General features: G+C 41.9%; 2 protein-coding genes and 1 long non-coding RNA gene across 3 annotated transcripts; 2 read left to right on the forward strand and 1 right to left on the reverse strand.

The window, feature by feature from the left end:
- Positions 1-1,895: 1,895 nt before the first annotated feature.
- Positions 1,896-4,819, reverse strand: LOC109738976 (uncharacterized). The gene is made up of 2 exons (XR_012201529.1): positions 4,470-4,819; positions 1,896-2,690 (listed from the first exon to the last, which is right to left on the reverse strand). It is a non-coding gene; the product is annotated as an uncharacterized lncRNA (long non-coding RNA).
- A 4,320-nt stretch (positions 4,820-9,139) lies between these two features.
- Positions 9,140-13,424, forward strand: LOC109738977 (uncharacterized). Its single transcript, XM_045231487.2, has one exon. It carries the CDS (start codon positions 10,722-10,724, stop codon positions 13,215-13,217), a length of 2,496 nt encoding a protein of 831 aa, XP_045087422.1. The 5' UTR covers positions 9,140-10,721; the 3' UTR covers positions 13,218-13,424.
- Positions 13,425-18,370: 4,946 nt separating this feature from the next.
- On the forward strand, positions 18,371-24,481 carry LOC120968310 (uncharacterized). The gene is made up of 2 exons (XM_040394974.2): positions 18,371-20,769; positions 23,361-24,481. The coding sequence occupies exons 1-2, from the start codon at positions 18,549-18,551 to the stop codon at positions 23,390-23,392; spliced, it is 2,253 nt and encodes a 750-aa protein (XP_040250908.1). The 5' UTR covers positions 18,371-18,548; the 3' UTR covers positions 23,393-24,481.
- The last annotated feature ends 324 nt before the right edge of the window (positions 24,482-24,805 follow it).

Here is a 24,805-nt window from a genome sequence, read left to right on the forward strand (position 1 = left end):
TGTTGGGATATGATGAATTGTCACTTTATAATCAGATTGTTCATCGAAATCAATTGGATCTTTTGAATTAAATAGCTTTGCATGCTCTTCGATCTATCTATCTTCTTTGGGAAAGTTCGATGGGTTTATCTTCAGAGGGAGTGGTGCTTTGTAGTGGGTTCAATCTTGCAGTGCTCTAATCCAGTGACAATAAGGGCAAAGACACGTATTGTATTGTTGCCACTAAGGATAAAATGACGGGGTCTCGTCATATTGATTGATGTTTTTATGATTACATTATGTCATCTTGCTTATTGTGATGCTCTGTTTCTTGCAAACTTCATACCTTGAGATGCATACTAGATAGTGGTTTTGAGCTGGTAACCTTGGGAAGATGGTAACAGGGACACAATTGTATTGATTTTGAGGGAGTACAAGTTACAGGTTGGTCTACCACGAGATCTATATGTGTATGAGGTGATCGTCTATGGGCCTCACCCCTCAGTATATATAGATATCGGGGGTGTACTTAGGTCGGTTACATCTAGGTAATTGTTGTGTAGACGGTCTTTAAGTCTTGAAGTAGACGCCAAGTCTTCGGAAGTTTTCATCTTCGCGCTCCTGCGCCCGACGGGCACGACCCACCGGTTAACTACCTTGGGGGTGCTCGGCACAGCCCACATTGCTTGGAGGCGACGTGGCATGCTCCCCCTAGTCCAGGACACCATTACTCGGCACCTCGGTAGAGAACATGGTCGTCTACCACCAGAGTAGAGGTACCCGGGTGTCATACGCTCGTCAATGTTACATGTATGGTGGACTTTTCTCTCTTGCTAGTGGCCTTTTTAAGGCTGATAAATAGCCCTTTCTAGGGGTTTTTACCTGCACATATGCAATTGGCCTTTAAGGCCGATTTGTTTAATGTGAATTGTTTACAGCGCGCTGGTGCAGTGAAGGGTGTGGGTGATAGTATGGACCCGTCGCGCGCGTTTGGGTCACGGTGAGGGGCATCCATGAGCGAACGAAAACGTTCCTTCATTTCTACCTCTAGGGTAATGATTGTTCCCTCAGCGGACCTCCATAAACTTAGCACCTTATATAGGGAGAAAACAATATTTTTTTTCCGAATAGGTAGAGAATGTGGCTCCATGTGAACATAAGATTATTCACGATGACACGATCCTTCTATGCAAGTCCAATTTGGGAGAGTCGACTAGATGCTGGTAAATATTAAGCCTTGCTGAGATGTACGGTCAGCTCACTATTGTGGCCATAATATGCATACATGAAAACAAAACATATAGTCACGGCGACAGAAATGTTCTCCACATTACATCTGAACCAATGAGAGAAGAGGATAATGTATTTAACAGAGAAAATGTCTTACAAGCACATATGTATTTAAAGTTTGCATTGTCTTGTTTCGTATAACAAAGTAACAATCCTCCAATAGCCAGTACAACATAGAGAAAAACACACATGCAATTTAGAGAGTAAATGTAAGAGTCATGAGGATTGTTGCAGATTGGTAATGCTTTTTTTTTTGAAAAAAAACTCAAGAACTAAAGGAAGGTGGTGTGGATCACATTTAGCTTTAGTTGAAGACAACAAATCTGGTAAAGACCGGATTATCAAATACCAACAGGCGCTAGTGAAGTCTGAACACTGAGTTCTAAACAAAGATGGCTATCTTCAGCAACCTCAGAATGAAGGATGACCAATACTTTAGTATGTTTATAGCAAAATCAGAAGGAAATAAAAAACTACTAAAGAAGATATAGTTATTGAAGTAACATTTGGAGCAGAAGAAAATTTTAAACAATGAATCCTTCCTCTGTTAATGTCTTTGTGGAAGAATTGCAAATGATTATCAATTCTTCTGTCTACTTGGAAAGTCAAACAGATGGCAACACCCATTATTAAAGCCCAAAGATATGAGAAAACTAAACTGATAAGAATCTAATATGTCATCTGCAACATTGAGGTGGTACTGGAATTAAAATATAGCAAAGACATGGATGGAGATTTATATTTAGTCTTAACTACCACGAATAAAGATAACTGTGCCAAGACATGGAGCTAAAATCCTTTTGGCAGTAAAATAGTCAACACTACAGAAAATCAATGAGTATCTTGGCGGCATCCCGGGCTTCGGTGGCAGCAGCAGACATCTGGGAGAGGGCGCAAAGGGCGTCAATCAGGCGATCACGTACAGAGGTGAGCGACGACCTCGCATCCTTCATCCAGGTCTTTCGGAGGTCGGTAGGGAAGGTGCGCCAACGCTCGCTGGACACTTTCAGGACAGCCGCGGCACGGTAGCAATACGTGCCAGCTGACACTAGCATACAGCTAGCATGGGCCACAGCCCCCCTGAGCTCATCTGCCCGGACTCTCCACGAAGCCCCCGGCAGCCCCTGCAGCCCGGACGCCCTGGGCTCGAGCCAGCGGTCGATGATGATGATGGCTGCCTCCACGGACATCACCAGCTCAGATACCTCGCGGTACGCCAAGGTCAAGGAGTGGGTTGAGGCAAGTAGGTCCAGGGCATCGTGCGGCAGCTCCTGAAACGCAATGACGGACTCGATATATAGGACGGTGCGGAGAGCATCCTTGATGAGGTCGACAGGGGAGCTTGCGAGGGAGACAATACGAAGCATCGCCACCGCGGTGGTCGCCTGGTTCTTCAGATTGGCCTCCATCTTTTAGTTGATCTTGCAAAAGGAAACACATCACTTGGTCAGTATTATTGTTCATTTCAGGAACTATACATGTCACTACAGACAAATCAAGAATTTTGCTAGCAAAAATGTTAAAAACTAACCATCTGAGCATAGATACAGGAACAAAAAAAAGTAATTATAGTACCGAGTAAGATTTATCGTTCATTTCAGGAACTACATGTCACTGCAGAAGAAAGCACTTGCAAAATTACCATTAGTTTTTTTAAGTTAGTACAAAGTTGTACTAAGCTTGAGACACTTATTTTGAGACGGAGGGAGTATGTCACAAGTTTGTGAGCCTTATCTAAACCCTATCCAACTCCCACTCTTACACCCATGGTTGAATGTTAAGCAAAGATGAGAAGGCTAAAACAGAGACAGGTCAGATATCAGTTGGGAGAGCTGGCAATGAATATCATAGCAGGTCTAATTTCAGACTTGGCTCTGTGAACTAGGAGGGTAAAGTCTTGCCGAAATCTAAGACTCTCAGACTGGAACGTGGCAGCAACCCCTCTGAACAGTTTATGGTTCCTCTCCATCCAGATGCTCCAGGCTGCGGTGATAGAAACCTCCATGAACAAAAGCCCAGACCACGTCTGCCTAGTGCCTACCCTCACTGAGAAGGTGCAGTCTGTTGCCACCAGCAGCCCAGAAATTTTGAGCGATGACGAGCGGCAAATGCTAAAAGAGCAGTGAAATCTGAATGTTGAACAGCTTCCTCTTCAGGCAGAGTACATAGCAGACAGTTGCAGTTGGAGTTAATACGAAGATTCGTCCTCTTCAGCATGTTTTTAGCGTTTATAGATGATCTAAAAGCAGCAGCCATTCAAACACCTTTAGTTTGAGCGTGCATTTGGATTTCCAAAGGCACTTGAGAGCAGGATAAGCTTTGACATCTCTGATCTTAAGTAAAAACCATAGAACCTGCTGGAGGAAAACTTGCATTTGGTCCCATGTTCAGATTTCTTGCTCCACAGGCAGTGGCGGCGAATTTTGTCAAAGTGTTCTATTAGCTTCGGAGGTAGCTTGATGGAACACATGGGATAAATGGCCAACGATGTTCAGAAGGGTTAGCTTGCTGGCATAGGAAAGCATAGTGAGGTTCTACTCTCTCAACCATAGGCATAAGATCCGAGATAGTGGAACGGGTGGTGCCCGTGGGAAGCCTGAAGTACATGAAGGGCATCGATCCAATGGAACATCCAAGACAGCGGCAATATCAACAGCAGACCGATAATACAAGTTGATAGGTGCCATAGTTGATTTCTGAATAAAATTTACCCAGTCCTATAGAGGCAGCATAGTCCAGAAGGATGTTCTTCATACGGGAGGCTTGGGCTAAAGAAGCGAGCATGGCTAGAATGGTATATCTTATCTGTGTTGGATCACTGGGTACGTAGTCTTGCGGAGACGGAGAGGGAATTGGCAAAACCATCATTGATGGCACAACGGCCCCCCTGAGGAACTCCACGACGGACCCTATTGAGCAGAAGAGAAGATTTCCCGGAGGCCAGAGCCAAAGGTACATTTGATTCAACCAAACAATCTGTCGTCAAACCACATGTCTCATAATCGGATTTCAGAATAATGATCTCTCGACCCCAGGCCCGGCATTGATGAATACTGCGTATATTGGAACGCCGCCAGGCAATTCAAAGAGAATTGGCATCCATATGAGAAACGAAAGATCGGAGCTCATGATTTACTGGAAATGGCAACACACATACGTACGTACGTGGAGTACATGATACGAAATGAAATGGAACTTACAAGGGTGGCGGCGGCTGGGCCGGGCGTCGTGGCGAGCTTGGGCGGCGACCTGGGCTCCGCGGCGAGGGTCTGGGGCGGCGATGCAGATCGACGACCGGGGGGCTCCGAGGTGGCTGGGGTCGCCGGAGAGGGAGACAGGGGAAGGGAGGGGGCGGTGGCGGCGGCGGCGTAAACCCTAATCCCCGCCTTAATTTGGTCGCCCGCGGTGAGTAGGAGAGAAGGGGGGAGCAGTGGTGGAGGGGTCGAGCTCCTCGCGGCGTCCGGCCGTCGGCGGAATGGGGGCGAGGGGCGAGAGGCGAGAGGGATCGAGAAGGTGCGTGCGATGAGAGTTGATCGGCGACGACGTCACAACTCACAAGTTTTTTTTTTTTTTGAGGAATCACAACTCACAAGTACGTCTCCAGCGTGTGTTACAAGCACAGGCATCAGGGTCCAAGAAAAATTCGTATACACCTTTAAAAAATATTAAATACATGATTAACATTTTTTAAAACTTCTATTTTTATGTCTACTTTTTTTCATACACATTATACCTTTTTTGTATATATCTTGTACATTTTTTAAATACATGTTTAACATTTTTCTAATACAAGATTAAAAAATTTGAATACATGGTCAATATTTTCTTCATACATCTTTTAAAAAAAATAATGCTTGAGTGAAAAAATTCAATATAGGATTAACATTTTTTAATACATGGTAAACATTTTTCTATACACATTTAACATTTTAAAATGCTTGATTAAATAAATTCAAATACAAGATTAACATGTTTCAATACATGGTCAACATTTTTTGTACACATTTAACATTTTTCAAATACAAGATTACTTTTTTTTAATGCTTGATTAACATGAAATGTCCAGACATACTAGTTAATTTCTTCATAAAGAGTGTCAGTTCTTCATATAATGGTTCGTCAGATCCAACGGGCAGGGTGAGTTTGGCGGAAAGGCATAGATGGACTAGATCTTGGTTACCCTTAGGCCTTGTTTGGTAGCCCATGATCCCCCCGGGATCCCTGTGAAAAACGAGGGCGCAAAGACCACGGGGGCAAACCTGCCCGTGGAAAACTATCACATCGTTCTGTTGGTTCACCCATTGGGGATATTGTGACCCATCCACGTCCTTTCCACGGGGGAGAGATCCATGCCTCAAGGAGTCGAGAGAGAAAACCACAGCTTGTGGCAAGGAGAGTAGCGACTGCGTGGAAACGACGACCAAGATCCAGCACTCCACCTCGAGCTTCTCCGTCGGCGACTGGAGCGACGCTGCGGACCCCCTCCTCCAATGATCCGCCTCCATTCTCCGCCCCTTCGACGATATGCACTCGGCCCCCTCCCTCCAAGGCTCCGCCCCTCCCGCGATGATATGTCTCCAATGTATTTATAATTTTTAATTGTTTCATGCTATTATATTATCAATCTTAGATGCTTTATATACATTTACAAGCAACTTTATATCTTTTTTGGGACTAACCTATTAACGTAGTGCCCAGTGCCAGTTGTTGTTTTTTGCTTGCTTTTGGTTCCGCAGAATATCAGTACCAAACGAAGTCCAAATGCCACGAAACTTTTCGAAGATTCTTTTCTGGACAGAAGAGATACTAGAAGCTTCGGGACAAGACCAGGCGTGGGAGCATGGGCCCACCACCCACCAGGGCGCGCCCGGGGGGGACGCGGGCACGCCCTGATGGGTGGTGGGGCCCACATAGCTCCGTTTGACCTAACTCCGCCTCTATAAATACTCTAAAATCAGGAAACCAACAGGGGAGTCCATGAAATACTTTTTCTGCCGCCGCAAGCCTCTGTTCTCGAGAGATCCCATCTAGGGACCTTTTCTGGCACTGCCGGAGAGGTAATCGGTCACGGAGGGGTTCTTCATCAACCTTGCTGCCCCTCCGATGATGCGTGACTAGTTTACTACAGACCTACGGGTCTATAGTTAGTAGTAGATGGCTTCTTCTCTCTCGATGTTTCTCAATACAAAATTCTCCTTGTTGTTCTTGCAGATCTATTTGATGTAATGACTTTTTGCGGTGTGTTTGTTGAGATCTGATGAATTGTGAGTTTATGATCAGATCTATCCACGAATATTATTTGAGTTTTCTCTAAACTCTTTTATGCATGATTAATATAGGTTCATATTTCTTCTCTGATTTATTGGTTTGGTTTGGCCAACTAGATTGATTTATCTTACCATGGGAAGAGGTGCTTTGTAATGGGTTCGATCTTGTGGTGCTCAATCCCAGTGATAGAAAGGGACGTGACACGTATGTATCGTTGCTATTAAGGGTAAAAAGATGGGGTTTATTCATACGTTAGTTTATCTTGCCTATATCATGTCATCTTGCTTAATGCATTACTTCGTTTTTCCATGAACTTAATACACTAGATGCATGCTGGATAGCGGTCGGTGTGTGAAGTAATAGTAGTAGATGCGGAATCGTCTCAGTCTACTAATCTTGAACGTGACGCCTATATGTTTGATCATTGCCTTGGATATCATCATAATTATTTATTTTTCTATCAATTGTTCAACAGTAGTTTGTCTACCCACCGTATACTATTTTCACTAGATTTACTCGAGAGAAGCCTCTAGTGAAAACTATGGCCCCCGGGTCTTACCTTTTATCATATAAAAATCCTTAAAAAATACCTTGCTGCAATTTTCTTTCATTTATTTTATTTTATATTTTTGTCAGATCTATCTATCAAAACATATACAATTTAATCTTGCTCGTAACCACTGAGGGACTGACAACCCCTCTACGCGTTGGGTTGCGAGTATTTGTTGTTTGTGTGCATGTGCTGTTTACATAGTGTTGTTTGGTTCTCCTACTGGATTGATAACTTTGGTTTCATAACTGAGGGAAATACTTATCTCTATTGTACTGCATCATCCCCTCCTCTTCGGGGAAATCCCAACGCAGCTCACAAGTAGCAGGAAGAATTTCTGGCGCCGTTGCCAGAGAGACATCATCAATATATATCAAGTACTTACACATACATTTTCATCTCCTTACAATTACTTTGTTTGTCATTTGCCTCTCGTTTTCATCTTCCTCACTTCTAAAAAGTTTTTACAAAAATCACAAAAAAATTTGTTTGCCTTTTACTCGTTTACTTGCTTTTTGCATTCATGTGTGAACACAAGAAGACAGAAAATGAAAGCAAAAAATTAAGATGACTATGGACCGACTTAAAGTTTCTACTTGGATCATCTTTGATCCATTTGTGCGCGTGCTAAAACCCCAACTAGTTTAGTAGGGAAAATCATTAGATGAGCATGATCATTTTGTGCGTCATCATTTGTCTCAAAAGGGGAGACTTTTATGGAGGCAATTAAATTGTTTGCTATGCTATGCTTGGAATCTATGTGAAATTTATGATTTTACTTGTTGCTTTAAGAACCCTAAAAAATACTTTCCCTACCTATGTGAGTTTAATGATAATGAGATCTTATCTTCTTATGAAAATGGTGTTTATAATTACTATGATATCAAACAAATTGAAGAATTTGTTGATTTTAAGGGTGCTTATGAAGTTGTTTATTTGATTGAAAAATATGATATTACTCTCTACAAATCTGAAAATTTTGCCATACTTAAGTATTGCTATGAAAATTATGCATCCAATGCCTATGTTAAAGAATTTATTGAGAAAATGTCTGCTGCCTTGGAAGAGAATTTATGATATTCATCAATCTATAGATGATTATGATTCCGTTATTCGATTGAATTATCCCCTCTTGATGAATGTGATGCTTGCCATGCTTGTGGCCATGATGCCAATATTCATGATGCTTATGGAGATGAACTTTCTATAGTTCCTTATGTTCAAATTGAAATTATTGCTATTGCACCCACGATTGATAGCTACTTGAATGAAAATCATGATTGCAATGGTGTTATTATAAATTCTATGAATGTCAATTGTGCTAATGATATGCAAAGTGACGAGCTTGGGATGATGATTTTTTCATGTCCACTACTTATTGTAATGATCATGATTGGGGTGATAATGCTTCTTATGATCTTGAAAAACTATTTAAGCTTCATGATGAATATGTTATTGATATTAATATTTTCAATAATATTAAAATGGGTTTGGACGAGTGTCAACTTTAGGTAATCATGATCCCACTACTTTGAAGAATAATCAATCTTGTGATTTTTTTTGATAAAAGTGGGTTTGGAGAGGCCAGACTTTAGTTGATGGTAATCCCACTATTTTGGAAGAGTGTCAACTTTGCATGCATGTGGATCATGTATAGAATATGTTATGTGATTGCTATATTGTTGAATTTCAATATGATCCGACATGTAATTATTATGAGAGAGGAAAATATGGTTGTAGAAATTTTCATGTTACTAAATCACCTCTCTTCATGTTGAGATTGCTATTTTTTGTTTCTTCTTCCTTGCATATGCTAGAAATTGCTTGTCTTGATAATTTGTTTCCCTATAGAACGCATATGCATAGGAAGTATGTTAGACTTAAATATGTTGGTCACATGTTTTATGATGCTCTCTTTGTGCTTCAATTGTCTTTCATGTGAGCATCAATGATGGCTATAAAGAAAGAGCTTGTTGGAAGACAACCCAATAGTTATCATTTTAATTTTCTTGTGTTCACATAATTATGATATTGTTATGATTGTGTTTTTATGTTTTAATTAGTGTTTGTGCCAAGTAAAGCCTTTAGGATTATGTTGGATGATAGTTGACTTGATTCTGTGAAAAAACAAAAACTTTTGCGCCCAGTTCTGGAATTTTGTAAATTCACAGAAACGTGTTTTTACTCTGATTTTTTTCACGTAATTGATATACAAATTGCCCACGCCATCCTAGTTTTTCAGAGTTTTTAGAGTTACAAAAGTATGACCAATATTCAAATCTTTACAGACTGTTTTGTTTTTGAATGATTATGTTTTTGTTGTATTGTGTGCTTATTTGGAAGAAGGTCATTCGTGGCTCCCCTACTCCCCGATTTGAGACAGATTACTGCATATCAGAGTTGTGTGTGGCCACGGTAGCAACTGGACAACTGATGGGATTCAGTTTCCCAAGTCCATAATCAATTGATGGCAAGGACGACATGGGTTTGCTGGAGGGGCCCTTGACATGGGTTTTAGTGGTGCCTAGCAGTCGCGTCGTCACTCGACAGCAAGCTCATACGACCACAGTTTTTGGTCATGTTGACCAACTATGCGTGTGAGGAGAGGTTGGAAAGCCCAACTTTCAGGCTAAAGACATTCTGAGATGTCATGTTTCATGGTCCTCGTCCACGTGATGCATATTCGTTGCCGAGTGGTCTGGTCGACATTGTCAAGGATACAAGGAATGAAGGTGGTGGTCAAGCGGTTGCGACAACACATCGTGGTTGCGTTTTGGTGGTGCTAATTCAGTACTAGAACTGGAGTTTCAGGGTGAAAACCCTTGGTGTGACCTTCGTCGGTCATACCTGGCAATGGCGATGTTTCGACATTGTTACCTTGCTGAGGGCATTGCATGGAATTTTGCCCAGTTATGCTCTCAGGGTGAAAACTCAGGATTTAGTCTTTGACAGAATCCGACTACAGTGACACTTGTGTGTCCTTATCTTCCTGAAGGGGTTGCTTTTGGAGAACCTTTTCGCAGCCTATGTGGTGTCACAATAGTGGTTGATGTTGCTGTTGGTTACTGCGTGCCTCATATCTTGATTTTTTCTTCTATTTTAATTTTTGATTTTTTTTGCTGTGTGCATCCTCGATGCCTCCAGCTGATCGTGACATCATGTCGTTGTAGAGACCGGGTGAACTTGATATCATCCTGATATTAATATATTACCCTTTGTCGAAAATCAACCACCAGTCATCCCACCAAACATATGTCACGTTTAGATGAGGAAACCGGAGACCTTTTTTGTAAAACACTACTTGATTTTCTTTTTTTATTTAAGAACAAAAACACTACTTGATTGGAGACGTTGGATCAACCACAAACAAATCCACTTTCCAAAAAAAAACCCACAGACAATCCGAGGCAAATAAATGCTTGATTGAGCGACTGGAAGACCGGCCTGCGCCAAAAGATTCACGCCAAACACTCCACCGCGCACGAACGAACACGACGGGCCGTCCCCGACGCCGATGTCCCGCCGCATCCGCCTTCGCCGCCGCTCCTCCTCCGGCTGCACCTAGCTGAAGTCCGGCCTGCGCCACTCCTTTACCTCGCCGTTTTCCCGCCTCCGCCGCTATTCCACCGCACCAATGTCTCGCCTCCGCCTCCGCCTCCCCCGCGGCAGCTCCTCCTCCACCACAGTGATCCCCCGCCTCCGACTACTCCGCCGCTGCTCCTCCTCCACCTCCACCTCGCCGCCCTCACGCTCCTGGTCTCCCCGAGACGCCTTTGCCGCGGCCACGCAGCGTGTCCGCGCTGGGACGCTCAGGCCGGAAGACGCACACAACCTGTTCGACGAATTGCTTCGGCAGGCCACCCCGGTCCCCGAGCGCTCCCTGAACGGCTTCCTTGCCGCCCTCGCCCGTGCGCCCGTCTCCGGCGCCTGCATCAGAGATGGCTCCGCCCTTGCAGTGTCTCTCTTCAACCGTGTGTGCAGAGAGGAAGCCGGCGCGCAGGTGGCGGCGCTCACAGGCTGCACCTACAGCATCCTCATGGACTGCTGCTGCCGTGCGCGTCGCCCGGACCTGGGGCTTGCCTTATTCGGCCGCTTCCTCAAGAAAGGCCTGAAGACAGACCAGATTGTCGCCAGCACCTTCCTCAAGTGCCTCTGCTACGCAAAACGGACTGATGAGGCTGTGAACGTGGTACTTCATAGGATGTCCGAGCTCGGCTGTGTGCCTAATGCCTTATCATACTCCATTGTTCTCAAGAGCTTATGCGACAATAGCATGAGTCAGCGGGGGCTCGACCTGCTCCAGATGATGGCGAAAGAAGGAGGTGGTTGCTTCCCCAACGTGGTGGCTTATAACACGGTCATCCATGGCTTCTTTAAGGAGGGCAAAACAGGCAAGGCATGCAATCTCTTCCATGAAATGATGCAGCTAGGGCTTGTGCCCGATGTGGTGACATACAACTCGATCATTGATGCGTTGTGCAAGGCTAGAGCAATGGACAAGGCAGAAGTAGTCCTTCATCAGATGATCGGTAAAGGTGCTCAACCTGATACAGTGACATATAATTGCATGATCCATGGATATTCCACATCTGGGCGGTTGAAAGAGGCTGCTAAAATGTTCAGAGAAATGAAAAGCCGGGGTCTTGCACCAAATATTGTTACTTGCGGCTCGTTAATGACTTCCCTTTGCAAGCATGGAAGAAGCAAAGAAGCTAGAGAAATATTTGATTCCATGACTGCCAAAGGCCACAGAGCTAATGTCGTCTCATACTCTATTTTGCTTCATGGGTATGCCAATGAAGGATGCTTTGCTGATATGATTGATCTCTTTAATTCAATGAAAAGCAACGGTATTGCAGCTGACTGCCGTGTTTTTACCATATTAATTGATGCCTATGCTAAACGTGGAATGATGGATGATGCAATGCACATATTTACGGAAATGTGGGAAAAAGGAGTGAGTCCCGATGTGGTTACCTATTCCACTGTAATAGCTGCACTTTCCAGGATGGGTAGATTGACCGATGCTATGGACAAATTTAATCAGATGATTTCCATGGGGGTTCAACCGAACACAGTTGTTTATCACACCCTAATTCAGGGCTCTTGTATGCATGGTGATTTGATTAAAGCCAAGGAGCTGGTTTCTGAAATGATGAACAAAGGTATTCCTCGTCCTAGCATTGCGTTCTTCGGTTCAATAATAAACAGGTTATGCAAAGATGGAAGGGTTATGGATGCACATGATATCTTTGACTTGGTTATAGACATAGGCGAGAGGCCTAGTGTCATTACATTTAATTCACTGGTTGACGGATATTGCTTAGTCGGCAAGATGGATAAAGCATTTGGAATGCTTAATGCCATGGAATCAGTTGGTGTTGAGCCTGATATTGTTACTTACAGTACACTTCTTGATGGCTATTTTAAAAATGGAAGGATCAATGATGGTTTGACTCTGTTTAGAGAAATGCCGCTTAAGAGAATTAAACCTGACACTGTTACATATGGCATCATGTTGGATGGGTGTTTTCGTGCTGGGAGAACTGTTGCTGCAAGGACAATGTTCCATGAGATGATCGAAAGTGGAATAACAGTGGACATCCCCACATATAATATAGTTCTTAGGGGACTTTGTAGAAATAACTGCACAGATGAAGCAATCGCCCTGTTCCAGAAATTAGGTGCAATGAGTATGAAGTTCAATATTGCAATACTCAATACCATGATCAATGCAATCTACAAGGTTCGGAGAAGAGAAGAAGCTAACAATTTGTTTGCTGCAATATCAGCCAGTGGGTTGGTGCCCAATCAATCTACTTATGCTGTAATGATAATAAATCTTCTAAAAGATGGAGCAGTGGAACATGCTAGCAATATGTTTTCATCAATGGAGAAAAGTGGTATTGTCCCCAGCTCCCGTCTTATAAATGGTATCATCAGATTGTTGTTGGAGAATGGTGAGATTGCCAAGGCTGGAATTTATTTGTCTAAAGTTGATGGGAATAGCATCTCACTTGAAGCTTCAACTACTTCATTGATGTTGTCTCTGCTTTCAAGGAAAGGGAAATATCAGGAGGACATGAAGTTGCTCCCTGCAAAGTATCAATTTTTTGGTGAATTTGGCTGACTAGTTGATATGATGCATACGAGACTAACTCGGAAAGTAGAATTGAGTTTTTGCTTGCATAAAGCCCTCCTGCCAGTATAACTGTATAAGAAATCCAAACTGCCTACCTGTAGAGTTGATTTCGTTTTGTGGTGTTGTGTGAAATCAAAACTAAACCAACTTTGCCATACTAGATACAGTTATATGGAAGTTATACTTTTTTCTCCACCCACTCGACAGATAATACTCTAAAGCCGAGTAAAATCCTTGCATTCGTATTATTCACTTTCAGTATGCAAACTTCCCTTTCCAAGTTGGAGAGAACAAGAAGCCAGCGTCGAGGAAGCCTTGGGGGTGGGGGGTGTGAAAAGCATAGTAACAATATATCTAGGCTGCGACGTATATTTTTATGAAACTTTACTGTACTTACGATTTTCTATTATAGTTCATATGAAGAATTATTTGCTGCTTTTACATTTGCTTATTTAACTTTTGCTGACAAGACAAGAGCTGTAGATTGCAAACAGCAGATGCCTGTATATGCTTTAGACTTTCTAAATCACATCAATGCATGTATTCTATAACCACACACAAATGGTCAGTGTGGCGTCACAAATAGGAAGAATCAATGCCATGGTTCTTCCGCGCAGCAAAGGTGTCTCATCGTCCTTTGTCCCAATGTTGGAATGGGTGGATTGGGCAAGACCACCCTAGCACAACTATCTACAACGACGCTGATATCCAGAAGCATTTCCGACTGCGGAGGTGGGTCTGTGCATCAGAGGATTTTTATGTTTGTGTCCTAACTTGCAAGATCTTCCAAAGCTCTCGAGAGAAGGGAAATGAGAAGGCACTCCAGGAGCTCCGAGTCCGAGGAGAGCTCGGTGGACTTGGGTACCTAACAGTACTGGAAGATGTCTTGTATTATGTAAATCATGGGTACAGTTAGAGCCCATGACATTGCAGTTTTGGACAAGGATCTGTGATGCGCACCAAGACAAGTGCAGAAAAATGGGAGTCTGTACTGTACAAAAGTTGCACAGAGGAGTGGAACTTTTTAGCAAGCTCGTCTACAATAACTTGGCATCACATATGAAGCAGTCGTTTGCTTTCTATGCCATGCTTCCCAAGAATTACGAGATTCATGTTGACAAGCTGATCCAAGACCGCACACGACCTTTTCCCGGAACAAAAGGAAATTCATCTTGAAACCATTGGCAAACAAATTTTCATTGAGGAGTCTTAGGTCGTTCTTTCGGGCCGTGAAGCAGGTCACAGTCAACGAAATTGGGCACATCGAGGGGTGTTATTCTAGATAAACATATAAAACCCAAGATCAGATGTATGACTTTGCACTGTCTCTATGAAAAAATATGTGCCGTAGGAAGAAAATAAGATCATCAAAACTGTTGCAGTGATCCTTTGCCTTATGAACTACTTATTCATCAAGGAGAACTATTTATATGCCTTATGGAAATATACAATTGCGAGTTCAGTGTTCAGTGTTCAGGAAATTCACGAGGATGGCCCTCAGTATGCATAAATGTTAACTGAACTTTGCTTTGTATACAAGAGTAGTCCTTCTGTATAGAGGTTGACTGTGGGAAGTTGGAAGACTTTTGAATATGCTTCCAACTTACAGAACGCGAGTAATCACATGATGAGACCGTGAGAGACTGACTTTCTATAAATTTCCTACCCATCGCTTTTTCCTGTAAGTTGATGTTTCTAATCTTATGGTGCAGTCAAATTGGATTAGACTGAAATTATCTATTGCGAACCCGGCTGCATAAAGACTTTTACTACTGTGGAAATGGAATGCATCGTTGCCCATAACCAATCGTGTCAGCCAGCGATATGTTCAGTGTGACTTATGTGGCACTAAAGAGCTTCAGAAACTTCAAGCGTCATCAGTGAATGTATGAAGGTTCATTTCTTATTGAGAGGATTAAATGCCACATTGAGGACTGCAAGTGCTCATTTTCAAAGGTGTGATTTGCAATCTCACATGTCTGACTCTTTTTCATGGATTTGTTTCTGTCTGCAATAAATTGCAAAACTGCTCTGTTTTTCATTCTCAAAATTTTGAATTTCAGGAATCCAATTTGGACAAGCATATTAAGGCAGTTCGCGAGCGGATAGACCCTTCACATGTGGATTCTCTGTTTCCATACAAGCATAGCATGTAAGGGACAATCATGAGAAATGGACCTAGTGATCACGTGCATGTTGAGGTAATCACTAATCACAGAAGAACCACTCCCATAGTTTACCTCAGTAGTCATGCCTTTGCTATAAGGAACATCTATTTTAACTAGGATAGTCACAGCTTTTCAACAAACCTTTGCAGGTCAATTTCACAGATGCTGATGAGCAACCACGACCTCGTCCAGGCAGGCACAAGAGGATGCCCATTTCCGTCGAGACTTTGATGCGAAAGAGGGTAACCTGCTCCTATTTACGATGATGGAACCGAGTATCTGAGATGGCTTCTGTCAGGTTGATTCTGGAAGGAATTGGAACGATGCTACATTTTTTGGTTGATCAAGCAGGCTGCTGTACTTTGAGATATCCGCAATCTTATTATGCATGTATGTACATTTCAAGGAAATAGATAGGCAAGAGCAGTATGTAACCGTGTCATAGTCTAAGATAGCAATTGTGTAGATAATATGAGATGTGGATGAGTGAAGATGCTATTTCTGCTCAAGTAACAAGGAACCCCAATCCGCAGCTGTATTTTTTTTTCTTTTAGAGATAATGGTTGTATCTTGAAATATTTGATTTAAATGATTTTCATAGAATTATTTCCACTTGGGTTGGTTGATTTGTTGGATTATATCTTGCGGAATTTTGCACCACACATTTTCAAAGAAATTGTCTATGGATGATCTTTTCTTTATGTATCGTGCAATCAAGCAAATTTTTACACAAATTAATTATCTATGATTTCTATGGACATGACAATACAATCATATACCCTTTATGTTTTGATGTTTGATTCTGCAAATTAAAGAGACCCTTTAGGGCAACTCTAGCATGTCTCAAAGTCTCAAAAAAGAAAAAGAAAACTATAGCATGTCTCTAAACATGCCCCCAAATGGTTTTTAGGGTTAAGAGGGGGAAAAATCCAACAGGATCCCCGACTACAACCCTAAAATATGGAGGTCCGTAAAAAACCACAGCCCATAGCATAGCCCCTTCATTCACCTCTAGCATCCCGGCGCCTTAAGTGCCTCCCTGCGCACCTACATGGTGGCATCCACGTCCAGCCTCCCAAACCTAGCTTCCCGATATGAAGCTTTGCTCCACCTGCCTTGTGCTGAAGTGGCGTGACGTGCGTCGTATCCCAGTGTCATCCGGCCTTCCCGCATAACTCTGTGATGTTTCATGTCCGACAACAAGCTAGGGGTTGCAAAATAGGTGAGCAACCGTGCAACGGATTGACGATGTGCTCAGGAATAGAAGGGAAAGAAAAAACAGAAAAAGAAAACAATGAGCTAGTGACTTATGGGTACCATGTGTCGATGCAAAGGCAAAGAGAAATATGGCTATAAATAGGGTCCATTGATAAAGTTGGAAACACTGTTTTAGGCTAAAAAAAATAGGGCGCTCGTATGTCTCGCTTATAGCGAAACCTAGGGAATCCTCACGTAAAGGGGAGCCCCAGATGGGCGGCCCAGGCCACGCGGGGCCACAGCCTCGTTTTATTTTTCATGTTTTCTGTTTTCATTTTTGCTTTAGTTTTTTACGTTTGTTTCTACTTTCTAATATTATAAATATATATATTAAAAACATTCTACATAAAAAATTGAAAAATGTTAAGTGTGGACAAAGAAAATGTTTGTCATGTATACACAAATGTATAGAAAAAATACCATGTGTATGAAAAAAATTGGTCATCTATTAAAAAATGTAATCAAGCATTTGAAAAAAATGTTAAATATGTATATGGAAAATGTTAATCAAACATTTGAAAAAGTTAAATGTGTATAGAAAAAATGTTTACCATGTATGAACAAAATGATGAAATTTTTTGATCATGTGCATAAGAATGTTAATCAAGCATTTTTAAAAAATTAACAAGCATTTGAAAAATCTTAATCCAGCATTTAAAAAATGTTAAATGTGTATAGAAAAAATAATCTGAAATCATGTATTTAAAATGATAAATTAGTATTTAAAAATAAATATGTATAAAAAAATTTGACCATGTATTAAAAAAAGATTAAACTTCTATTTGAAAAATATTAAACATGTATAGAAAAAATGTTGATCATGTATTGAAAAAATGTTAAACTTATATTAAAAAAAAGTTAAGTATGCATAGAAAAAAATGTTGACCATGCAAAAATCTTAAAATTTGTATTTAAGAATGTTAAATATGTATAAAAAATATTGACCATGTATTGAAAATGTTAATCATGTATTAAATTTTTTTATTTAAGAATTTATAAAAATATTAAACATGTATTAAAGTAATGTATTAGACATATTTCTAAATGTGTAAAGAAAGCTAAAGAAACCCGAGAGAAAACAAGGAAAATCGATGAAAAATGAGAAAGAGACAAACAAAACCGAAGTAAAATAAAGAAAAAGGAAACGAAAAGAAAAAAATCTATGAGAACCAGAAAAAGTAATAAATAAAACAGAAGAAAAAAAAGAGAAAGCAAAGATAAAATGGCAAAAATGGAGAAAGAAACGAACAAAAACCGATGAAAGACAAAGGAAAAAACAATAGAAACCGGATCTTTTCAGACGAATGCGACGCTTACTAAATGGCTAGCTTCGCTACACATCGTCGAGAAGACCCGGGATCACCTTTTTTTCTTTTAAAGGTGCCCTAATAGGGCCGATCTGTTACCGTGGACTCTTAATACGAGAGTTGCTCCCGTCTCGCTTGATGCTTGCTATAGCTCCTGCCTAAAAAAATATAGGGGCAACCCATCAAACTTTTCAGGGCTTTAAAGAAATGCTATAATTCGAGGTGCTCTGAAAGCTCGAGCTTGACTCGTTTTTCCGGCTTGTTGATCAATGTCCAGTGATTTGTATGAATTTACCATTTGAGAAAAGAGAAAAAAAGAGCTTTTTCTGAGAACCGATTAGAGAGTGACAGGAATTAGCAAAAGCACACACCAGCTGTGTGACTCCAAAGCTCTTCCCACTGTGTACGAACTCCCCGGCCATTCCCGACGCCGATGCCCCGCCGCATCCGCCGCCGCTGATCTCCACCTCGCCCCTGCATCCGCCACTCCGCCTCCGCTGCTCCTCCGCCACTCCGGTCTCCGCCACTCGCCCCCCTACACCTCTCCGTTGTCCCGTTTCCGCCTCCATCGCTCCTTCACCACGCCGATGTCCAACCTCCGCCTCCTCCGCCGCAGCTCCTCCTCCATGTCCACCACCAGGTCGCCACTCTCACGGGTCTGGTCCCCCCATTCGGCCTTTGCCGCGGCCACAGAGCGCGCACGCGCCGGGACGCTCAGCCAAGACGATGCACACCACCTGTTCGACGAATTGCTGCGGCAGGCCACCCCGGTCCACGAGCGCTCCCTCAACGACTTCCTCGCCACCCTCGCGCGTGCTACGTCCTCTGCCGCCTGCATCAGAGATGGTCGCGCCCTCGCCATCGCCCTCTTCAACCGCGTGTGTCGAGAGCAATCCGGCCCGCGGGTGGTGCCTCTCACAGTCCACACGTACAACATCCTCATGGACTGCTGCTGCCGCGCGTCTCGCCCGGACCTAGGTCTTGCCTTCTTCGCTCGCCTCCTCAGGACAGGCCTGAAGACAAACGAGATCACCGCCAACACCTTCCTCAAGTGCCTCTGCTACGCAAAACGGACGGATGAGGCTCTGAACGTGCTGCTTCATAGGATGTCCGAGCTCGGCTGTGTGCCTGATGCCATCTCATACAACATTGTTCTGAAGAGCTTATGTGAAGATAGCATGAGTCAGCGGGCGCTCGACCTCCTCCAGATGATGGCGAAAGAAGGAGGTGGCTGCTCCCCCAACGTGGTGGCGTATAGCACGGTCATCCATGGCTTTTTTAAGGAAGGTGAAACAGGCAAGGCATGCAATCTGTTCCATGAAATGATGCACCAAGGTGTTGAGCCCAGTGTGTGGACATATAGCTCAATCATTGATGCATTGTGCAAGGCCAGAGCAATGGACAAGGCAGAGCTAGTGCTTCAGCAGATGGTTAACAAAGGTGTTCAACCCAATAATGTGACATATAATTGCATGATCCATGGATATTCCACATCTGGGCAGTGGAAAGAGGCTGCTAAATTGCTTAGAGAAATGAAAAGCCGGGACCTTATACCAGATATTGTCACTCGCAACTCGTTCCTGGCCTCCCTTTGCAAGCATGGGAGAAGCAAGGAAGCTGCAGAATTTCTTGATTCCATGACTGCCAAGGGCCACAAACCAGATATCGTATCATACCGTATTTTGTTTCATGGGTATGCCAGTGAAGGATGCTTCGCTGATATGATTGATCTCTTTAATTCAATGGAAAGCAACGGTATTGCAGCTGACTGCCATGTTTTCAACATATTAATTAATGGATATGCAAAACGTGGAATGACAGAAGAAGTTATGCTGATATTTACTGAAATGCGGGGACAAGGAGTGAGTCCAGATGTAGTCACCTATTCCATTGTAATAGCCGCACTTTCCAGAATGGGTAGGCTGACCGATGCTATTGAGAAATTCAATGAGATGACTGCCTTGGAAGTACAGCCGGACACAACTGTTTATCACTCACTGATTCAGGGTTGTTGCATAGACGGTGATTTGGTTAAAGCTAAGGAGCTGATGCTTGAAATGATGAACGGTGGTATTCTTCGGCCTAACATTGTGTTCTTCAATTCAGTAATAAACAGTCTGTGCAAAGAAGGAAGGGTTATGGATGCACATGATGTCTTAGACTTGGTTATAGGCATAGGTGAGAGGCCTGATACCATTACATTTAGTTCACTGATTGACGGATATTGCTTAGTCGGGAAGACGGATAAAGCATTCAAAATACTTGATGCCATGGAATCAGTTGGTGTTGAGCCTGATATTGTTACTTACAATACACTGCTTGATGGCTATTTTAAAAACAGAAGGATTGATGATGCTTTGACTTTGTTTAGAGAAATGCCGCGTAAGAGAATTAAACCTGGCACTGTTACATATGGCATCATGTTGGATGGGTTGTTTTGTGCTGGGAGAACTGTTGCCGCAAAGAAAATGTTCCATGAGATGAACGAGAGTGGAACAACGGTGGACATTTCCACATACGCTATAATACTTGGAGGTTTTTGTAGAAATAATTGTGCAGACGAAGCTATCACCCTGTTCCACAAATTAGGTGCAATGAATGTGAAGTTCAATATTGCAATAGTCAATACCATGATCAATGCAATGTACAAGGTTGGGAGAAGAGAAGAAGCTAAGGAACTATTTGCTGGAATATTAGCCTGTGGGTTGGTGCCTAATGAATCTACTTACGGAGTAATGATAAAAAATCTTCTAAAAGATGGAGCAGTGGAAGATGCTAACAATGTGTTTTCATCAATGGACAAGAGTGGTATAGTCCCCAGCTCCCGTCTCATCAATGACATCATCAGATTGTTGTTGGAAAAAGGCAACGAAAAAAATAGCGCGCTACAAAATATAGCGAGGCCCTTCTCCAAATGCTACACAAGTTATAGCGCGCTAATAGCATGCTATATTTCGAAATAGGGTTTGCAAAAAAAATCAAATATATCTAGAAATAAAGTATTTAAGTAACTAAATTTTTCCTAGGAGCAAGCAATATATGCATAAGGGCCAAATCTAGGACATAAAAATTGTAAGTCTCAAACAGTTTCAAGATAAAAAGAGTGAGAAAGGTAGTGGTCGTGGGTTGGTTTTGGCCTGCTGGGCCGGCTGGGCTGTGGTTGTTTTAGTTTTGCATGGCCTGCATGTTAAAACGTATAACGCTACAACGTTATAGCGTGTGTAGCGCGCTAATTACTTGATTAGCGCCGTAGCGGCCGATTTTGCCAAAACGTAACGTCTCCCTTCCGAATATGCTATAACCGCGTTATAATGGCGAAATAGCGTGCTATTTTTTTCGTTGGAAAAAGGTGAGATCGCCAAGGCTGGATATTATTTGTCTAAAGTTGATGGGAAGAGCATATCACTTGAAGCTTCAACTACTTCATTGATGTTTTCTCTCTTCTCAAGGAAAGGCAAATATAAGGAGAACATGAAATTGCTCCCTGCCAAGTATCAATTTTTCGATGTGTTGGTTGACTAGTTGATACGTTGCATATGAGACTAATTCCTCAGAAAGCACAGTTTTATTGCTTGTGTAAAGCCCTCCTGCCTGCTTAAGATATCCAATCTTATGCATGACGCTGCACTCTCTATAGGGAAAAGGTATGTGCTGTAGGAACCAAATCAGATTGACTTCGAAATACCTGTCGAAGCTAAGTCTTCTGGAAACAATTTCAGTGATTCTGAAAACCAACAACTATTTTGAAACAAGCAAATAATTTTATGAGATAGTTATATGGAAATTCCATTGCAGCATTTGTCAAAGTACACCTCTTTGCGAGCATTACAGTTCCGTAAGTGGAGCAGCTCATTCCCATTGAAATCAAAGCATTTGCATCACCTGAGGGACAACCTTTCTAACATGGATGGTTGTGCCGCTTTTCGGCTGTGGAAAACGACAATGGTTGTTGACCCACCTGTGACTTTGTAATCTATGTAAAACAGTCCCATTCCTTTATTTGAATGCATTTTTAGCAATGCCACCCTCAGTGGTCTGGTATGTATGGAATGCTGGATTTACTTTTAGTTCTCAGTGCTCATGCCGAAGTCTCCTATATTCTATGCTGCTTCAGTTGTACTGGTGGAGCTTGTTGCGTAATGATGAGAAAAGTTTTTCCAGTATGATTTCTTTCTACTTTACTTCATTTAAGATTCAACTATTTTTCCTCATGATTTAAGTAAAGTTATGGCCAAGAATTTACTGGTGTGAACTTTCACTTTAGTCAACGATTCCCAACTTCCTGTTCTTTATTTTCCTTCACGTGAGTAGTTGCTCTTTATTTTCCCTCCGCATGATTCTATTCTACGAAAACTACTAATTTAATTTGGCAAAGAGGAACTGTAGGAGCAAAACAAGTTATCCTAACATACCGACAAATGTATAAGCTATTTCATGATCACCATGAAACTGGATAACCAACACTCATCATTAATCCAGCATATAATATAGGTTCATTTATGTTTTTCATACTATTGTATTTCTAGTTTAGAATTAACTATTCTTGGGGACCTCTCTTAGTTTCCTTTTCACTTGAGTCCTCATTTTCACTTTCATATCCCCCCTGCACTTTCTATTCATTTCTTTGTTTCTTTTCTTCATCAAAATTCAGAATATACTGTATATATTTCTTGCGTGCATTTTCTGGTCAGTTCAGTAAACTTTGCTGAAGCCTGCAAAACACTTAAAAAAAACATGTGGCCGTCAACACCCAATATTGCAAAAAAAAACTGAATAATGTAGATGTAAGTAAAGTGAAACTATGGCTACTCACTCTTGAATTTAGATAATTCAGCGCATCTTGTGAGTATCCTTCCCCCAACACTTTGTCCAGTTAGTATTTTTGCCTCAGCAGGGAAAGATTCAACCCACACAGTCTCCGACCCCCTTTTATAAGGTCCAGTTAGTATTTTTGCCTCTACATAGTGGAGCTCTTTAAAGCACTGTGCGAACGAAGTTACATTGTTATGCATATATAAAATATTGCACAACCTGTGACTTATCTATCCCTTTGCATCTGTACTTAGTTGGCATGGACAGGAGTGCCTTGCACACCAGACTTCTCTCCATTTCATTGTCCTCCATTTTCCCATTTTTGCTCTGATTTCCCATCAGGTTTTGTCATGCAGTACTTATACCTATAGGTTTCTTTGTTATTTCTTTGTTGTTGGAGGTGCCAGCTTTGCAGAGTGAGAGCTTGCCTGCCTGTTGATGTTGATGTTAATCTTGTCAGTAATCTGAAACGTTTTTCGCTGATGTTGATGTGAATGTTTCTGCTAATCTGAAATATTTTCCTCTCATCTTGCATTATGATGCTTATTTCCGCTAATCTGAAATATTTTACTCTGATCTTGCATAAGATGTTCGAGGTCAGGCTGTCGTAAGGATATGAGTGGGTCCATGGAGGGTCCTTTTTGTGGGCAGATATGCTAAGGTATCATCTGAATAATGCTTTCCTGTCTATTTCTTCTTAATCTGTGTAGCTATTTGAAATTGTAGTCATAGTCGTGTTCGATTCCTGCTAAGTGGCTTTTCGAAGTAATGTTGAGTGTAGACACAAAGAGACAATATAAGTCATTGGATTATTATGTCCTCTATTTCCTTACTCTGCTGCTCTGTAAGATGAGCAGACTGAGGTTCATAAAGTAGCATGCTTGGGAGTATCCCGACCCACTATTTCTACACCCTAAAACGTCTTATATTAGTTTACAGAGGTAGTATTTGGCAGTCTTTCCTTTCATTGAAGCATCAAAACTAAACCAACTTTGCCATACTAGAGCCATATCCGCCAAATTAGTTCTAGGTCGTCTTGTGTATCATACAGATACAGTTATGCTTTTCTCTACCCACTAGGCCTACAGGTGTTCTAGGTCGTCTTGTGGCATGATCACGTGTGGTTTTGAGCACCTGTAGTATTCGATTATGCTAAATCCTTGCGTTGATTTCTTGCAAAGAAAAAGTAATACCCTTTGGAGATATAAGGTTTTTTAGCCCAACTGTGGTACGAGTCTATAGCACACAATGCACACGTGCTCATCGATATGGGACTAAAACACACACGATCCAGAGACAGCGCAGGTGATCAGACATCTCATCCCAAAGGTTCACCGGGAACCATTCCTCTTTCCGCTGCAATTTACACCCGGCTGGATTATTCCTGCAGTAGATGACCGTTGCCTGGACCAAAGGCCCCAAAGACACAAAGGCTCCTATTTACAGAGTAAAGCGCACACACCATTGCAATGAGCCTTTTCCCTTGCAGGGGAGAAAGTTCTGCCTTGATGGACGAAACAAGCAGATCATATATTCCTCCGGTCCACTTCAGTCCATCTCTATGCTTTCCATATAATAAGATCATTTTGGATGCAGTACCTATGCTCTGTGTGGTGTGTGCCCAATCTTTCATTACTTAATAAACGGATGTTAATTAGATTTGTTATGTGGGACTATATAAATGCATCTGTCACTGGAATTTTCAGTACTACCAGGTGTACCTTAACGCGGAGTATTGTTGCGGAAGTGTGGAATATATAAGACCACCTATGTAGTGGATATGTACTACTCTTTAGTTAGGTATCATACATATACAAAAAAGTAAATTATGTACTCATTTATATGTGCAAATACAAACCCATATTTGAGAATTGAGATATATGCTACCACATATTAGTGTACGAGGCATGAATGTATCTACACCCCGGTTGTACGATGTAGTTTTACTTTGTCACTAAAATTTATTTTTTATCTTTGTATTTACAAAGTAGATTTGTTTACATAGAACTGGGAAAAGGAGCATATTGTCAAA

The sequence above is a fragment of the Aegilops tauschii genome, chromosome 1, assembly GCF_002575655.3.
Source record: "Aegilops tauschii subsp. strangulata cultivar AL8/78 chromosome 1, Aet v6.0, whole genome shotgun sequence".
Lineage (NCBI taxonomy): Eukaryota > Viridiplantae > Streptophyta > Magnoliopsida > Poales > Poaceae > Aegilops > Aegilops tauschii.

Bases quoted from the DNA above. Each gene is read 5' to 3' on its own strand.
- LOC109738977 (XM_045231487.2), top strand. From the start codon at position 10,722: ATGTCTCGCCTCCGCCTCCGCCTCCCCCGCGGCAGCTCCTCCTCCACC.
- LOC120968310 (XM_040394974.2), top strand. From the start codon at position 18,549: ATGTCCAACCTCCGCCTCCTCCGCCGCAGCTCCTCCTCCATGTCCACC. The intron at 20,770-23,360 runs GTATAGTCCCCA...ATCTTGCATAAG, and splicing joins TTCATCAATGGACAAGAGTG to ATGTTCGAGGTCAGGCTGTC.